Source organism: Physella acuta, unplaced genomic scaffold, assembly GCF_028476545.2.
Source record: "Physella acuta isolate Inbredline_101_S28 unplaced genomic scaffold, ASM2847654v3 ptg002443l, whole genome shotgun sequence".
Lineage (NCBI taxonomy): Eukaryota > Metazoa > Mollusca > Gastropoda > Physidae > Physella > Physella acuta.
In genome coordinates this window covers 57,501-62,500 of record NW_026733928.1, presented here as the reverse complement: position 1 = coordinate 62,500, position 5,000 = coordinate 57,501, and the positions used below count along the sequence as shown (strand labels likewise).

At 30.6% G+C, this 5,000-nt stretch overlaps 1 protein-coding gene and 1 long non-coding RNA gene across 2 annotated transcripts in view; both read right to left on the bottom strand.

Annotated features, from left to right (window-relative positions):
* The window catches only part of LOC131933292 (vitrin-like), a 5,887-nt gene extending 3,619 nt beyond the window's left edge, over window positions 1-2,268 (bottom strand). The window contains exons 1-2 of the mRNA XM_059290069.1: window positions 2,016-2,268; window positions 1,149-1,311 (exon numbers count right to left, since the gene is read on the bottom strand). Of these exons, the coding sequence (XP_059146052.1) occupies window positions 1,149-1,311; window positions 2,016-2,219 (367 nt within the window). The 5' untranslated portion in view covers window positions 2,220-2,268. The remainder of the gene's footprint in view (window positions 1-1,148; window positions 1,312-2,015) is intronic.
* Window positions 2,269-2,507: 239 nt separating this feature from the next.
* LOC131933291 (uncharacterized) lies at window positions 2,508-4,215 on the bottom strand. Its single transcript, XR_009384928.1, has 3 exons — window positions 4,059-4,215; window positions 2,789-2,816; window positions 2,508-2,624 (listed from the first exon to the last, which is right to left on the bottom strand). It is a non-coding gene; the product is annotated as an uncharacterized LOC131933291 (long non-coding RNA).
* Window positions 4,216-5,000: the final 785 nt, after the last annotated feature.

Genomic DNA, 5,000 nt, shown 5'->3' with positions numbered 1-5,000 from the left:
TTCATCTATAGGTTATATTAACTTTGTCTTGTTATTAAACTTTCATATTCTATTAGCTTAGAACCGTACAATACCTAACTTTGCTCTGAATTTAATGGTTACAACGAATATACTAAAACACAGCCAAAAAGATAGATGTTCGCAAATATGTAAAATATGGTGATGTTGATGTAGGCCTTCTTAAATTGCAAATAAAAGTATTCAAAAAAATATATTTTTTTTACAAGATAACGTAGTCACAATTAAAACAAAAGGTAATAATAAAAATAAACCTAAGAGTACCATATGTAATTTTTCTCTCTCTCAAACCTAATAGTACCCGAAAGTACTTGGAATCATAATGACGTCAAACACACAAACTTACTTATTTACACATGTAACTAAATATATAAAAATCATCATAATATTTTTTTCCCTTTCATGCTCAAAGACACAGGGAGAAGACGAAGTAGAGTTCAACTGTTAGTATGCACATCAAATGCTCTACCGTCTTAATTTCAGTAACGTGTGTCAGGTACCCATAAAAGCTGAGTGGACTTGAGCCTGGAATCTGAACAACCCTAGACTTTTGGGTTGGCAGTCGTGAAGTGATATATCAATACACTCTACATTTTGTTCAGATTCGTCTTCTTCTTCGTTAAAAATTTAAGTATTGGAAAGGACCCCCTTCAACACAAATGAGTATACGTGTCAACTGGTTATGCGCCATAGAGGCCATTTACTCCTATTTCAACCTTCTTTTCTTTTTGGATTTGCTTCCATAGCCTTTGTCCAACCAAGAACAAACTACAAGGCAGCAGTTGTTTGATTTTGGAGTTACCTCTCCTAGAAGAGTGGCTGTCCCCAGCTAACGAGCCTCATCTGCCCGAGGGTTCGAATTCGAGATTTTTCGGTTTAGCAGCCATGAGCTTTACCGACCCGACCACTCGACTCCTACTTTTGGTTCAATTTAAAACTATTTACTACTGATACATGGGAAACCCTAGACTGAAGGGAATAATGCTGAACACATTATCCCTTCATATGCCGAGGTCAAGAAACAAAATTAACTCTACTTCATATGCCCGATATATCGCTGACTCTAATGAAGAATTTTCACAACAGCTACATTTTTAAAGCAAGAAAAAGCGTGTTTTTGCGTGAGTTACTTTTCTCGTGTTGTGTAGAATGTCCATCGGTAAGGAAAACAACGTAGTCCTGTGCATCAGCCCTTCCCCCTGCTTTGGTACCGAACATATCATGCTTAAGTATCCTCTCTAATGCCATGTGTGAGTTGGAAAGTCCGTGCCCTAACTTGGCTTTTTGTAAGGCCTACACATGGATAATTTTAAAGACAGACATTTGTGTTAGTCAATGAAAGGGTACACCAGAAAGCTCAAAAATATTGTAATGAAAATAAAATAATTTTGTTTTTTAAAACTTATTCTTCAAACATAACTACCAAACATTTTACTATTAAACTGATGCAACGAATAGATTTAAGACAAACATTGTTTATGGTTTCCGTTAACGTATGATTAGGCAAGGCAGGGCTAAGGTTAGGGTTAGAGTAAAAAACCTAAAAAACTAAAACAAGTTTGTATCTAAAACACGAGATCTCGTCAGTAAACTTTAATAAATATTGAACCAAACCATAACCTTTTTTGATAACCGGCAGGACAAATGAACTATATATATATATATATATATATATATATATATATATATATATATATACATTTACACATAAATACATAAGTACATATATATATATATATATATATGATTCATGTATACATGTATACATACACAAATATATGTATTTATATTTATTTATAAATGTATATATATATATGATTTGTATGTATAGACACATTATGTGTATATGTATAAATGTATATAAATAGGTATATATATATATATATATATATATATATATATATATATATATATATATATATATATATATATATATATAATTTATAAATATCTATTTTAAAATGGTGTCCCACACAGCTACTCGCTGCGCTGAGTACCTTTTCCATATCATCGGCGTTTGAATGATCATCGAGGTCGAACACTTTCGAGGCAGTTACGCTGTACGTCATCGCGCCCACCCTCGTGCTTCGCTGACCAAGCGGGAACTGCCGGACCAACTGGCTGAAGAATTTGAGCTGCTTGTGCCAGAAGTGAACGCAGATGCTGGCGGAGGCGTCGATGACGAAGATGATGTCGAGCATGGTGTGCTTGCTGCAACTTTTTCCCGATTGCGGATTTTGTATAGCTGTTATACCTGAGAACATTACGTTATAAAGATGCTTGAGACTATGACCGATTAAACTTTATCAAGCCTTAGACAGTAGCATTGCTAAACCGAAAATCTAACATGCAGTTCCATATATATATATATATATATATATATATATATATATATATATATATATATATATATATATATATATATATATATATATATATATATATGTATGTGTGTGTGTGAGTGTTTAAAAATAAATTCAATTCCAATACAGTTTTGCACTTATGTTTATTAAGCGGTGATGACATATTGTTCTAAATATTTATTTTCAAATACAAAGTAATTTCCGATGTAAATGTTTCCTTCAAAGAAGAACATCCATCTCGACCTAATGTTAAAAACAAAATAAAAAATCATGAACGCATATATTTTTACTACATTTACATTATTCTAATGTAACTACAGCTTAAAAGTCGACTATTCAATAAGTAACTTCAGTCCTTAATGAAATTCAAATAAACAAAAAAAAAAAAAAGAAAACATAAATAGTACCTTTAAGATTTCTTTTTCTTTTTAGATACTGTGTAAAAAAGCACAATATTTTTCTTACATATATTTAAATGTATATTAATTAACAATTAAAAACAACAACTATTCATTCAAAATAAAAACTGCCTTTAAAATGTACTTTATAAAAAATTATTTTGAACCTTGATATATCAGAAAAAGCATTTCTAAAAAAAAAAAAGCAACTATGTCCTCATGCAAAAGACTCACCAGGTTTACATTTAATAATACATACAGTTTACATACAATGAAAGTACTAAATATAAATTTAAAATACAGAAAGTTTACACATAAAACCCAGTATACAAAGTAACATTTTTTTTTACAAAATTGTCACATACATAGCTTAAATGTAACAGATGTCTTAACATACGTGAACCGTTATGTTTTTTACACCTAAGACACACACAACTAAGGTGAGCTACCAAAAAACACAAACTTGACTTACAAAGACGAACCAAGTTAACACACAAAACCGTCAAGTTTTATTAACAAAAGAAAAAATCTACGTACAAAACACAAAGACACGTACAAAACACACAGTCAAATTAAACAATCGATGTACAAAACAGTCAAAATACACAATCTACGTACGAAACATACAGTCAAAATACACAATCTACGTGAAAATCAGACAGTCAAAATACACAATCTACGTACAAAAGACACAACCTCCTCTAATAAACACAGCTTAGGTACAAAATACAAAACGTACGTACAAATCACACAACCTACTTACAAAGCAAACGACGTACGTACAAAACACACCACCTACTACCAATGACAAAACTAGCTTACAAACCACACTACCTACTTACAAAACACACACCCTACGTACAAATCACACTTTTTACGTACTAAACTCACAACATATTAACATACACAACTGACATCAACAATACCCACCAACTCTTTATATACATTAATACATATACACATAATGTGTCTATACATACAAATCATATATGTATACATTTATAAATAAATATAAATACATATACATGTGTATGTGTGTATGTATACATGTATGATATATATATATATATATATATATATATATATATATATATATATATATATATATATATATATATATATATATATATATATATATATATATATATATATATATATATATATATATATATATATATATATATGGATGTAGCCCTATATGTATACATATAAAAAAAAAAAAAAAAAAAAAAAAAAAAAAACGCCCGCGCAAACAGAAAACACACACAAGAAATTCTACCTGTACAGAGATTGCTAGCTAAGAATTTCTGTGGAAACCAGGCATTGTCCTTGACACTATTCAACAAAATTATGTCCCCTGGCCTGTGGGTTAGTGTTTCCAAAAGCTCGTAGGAAATATCGTATCCGATACCCACGAACACGAACCTGGTTCCAGCTTTCTTCATTTTCTCTACAGCTACCTTAGCTATGGTTTTTGGAAGAGAATATATACGTTTAGCCCTCGGCGAATACGTAGAAAATTATATAAAACTTATATAAAAATTATTAAAAAATTATACCCAGATATTCGTTCATCTATAGGTTATATTAACTTTGTCTTGTTGTTAAACTTTCATATTCTATTAGCTTAGAACCGTACAATACCTAACTTTGCTCTGAATTGAATGGTTATATAAACAGTTATAATATTTTTACAACGAATTACTAAAACACAGCCAAAAAAGATAGATGTTCGAAAATATGTAAAATATGGTGATGTTGATGTACTTAAATTGCAAATAAAAGTATTCAAATATTTTTTTTTTACAAGATAACGTAGTCACAATTAAAACAAAAGGAATTAATAAAAATAAACCTAAGAGTTCCATATGTAATTTTTTCTCTCGCAAAGCTAATAGTACCCGAAAGTACTTGGAATCATAATGACGTCAAACACACAACCTTACTTATTTACAAATGTAACTAAATATATAAAAATCATCATAATATTTTCTTCCCTTTCATGCCCAAAGAGACATGGAGAAGATGAAGTAGAGTTCAACTGTTAGTATGCACATCAAATGCTTTACCATCTTAATTTCAGAAACAAGTGTCAGGTACCCATAAAAGCTGGGTGGACTCTGGGACATCGTTTTGTCTCGAGACTGGAATCTGAACAACCCTAGACTTTTGGGTTGGCATTCGTGAAGTGATATATCAATACACTCTAATTTTTGTTCAT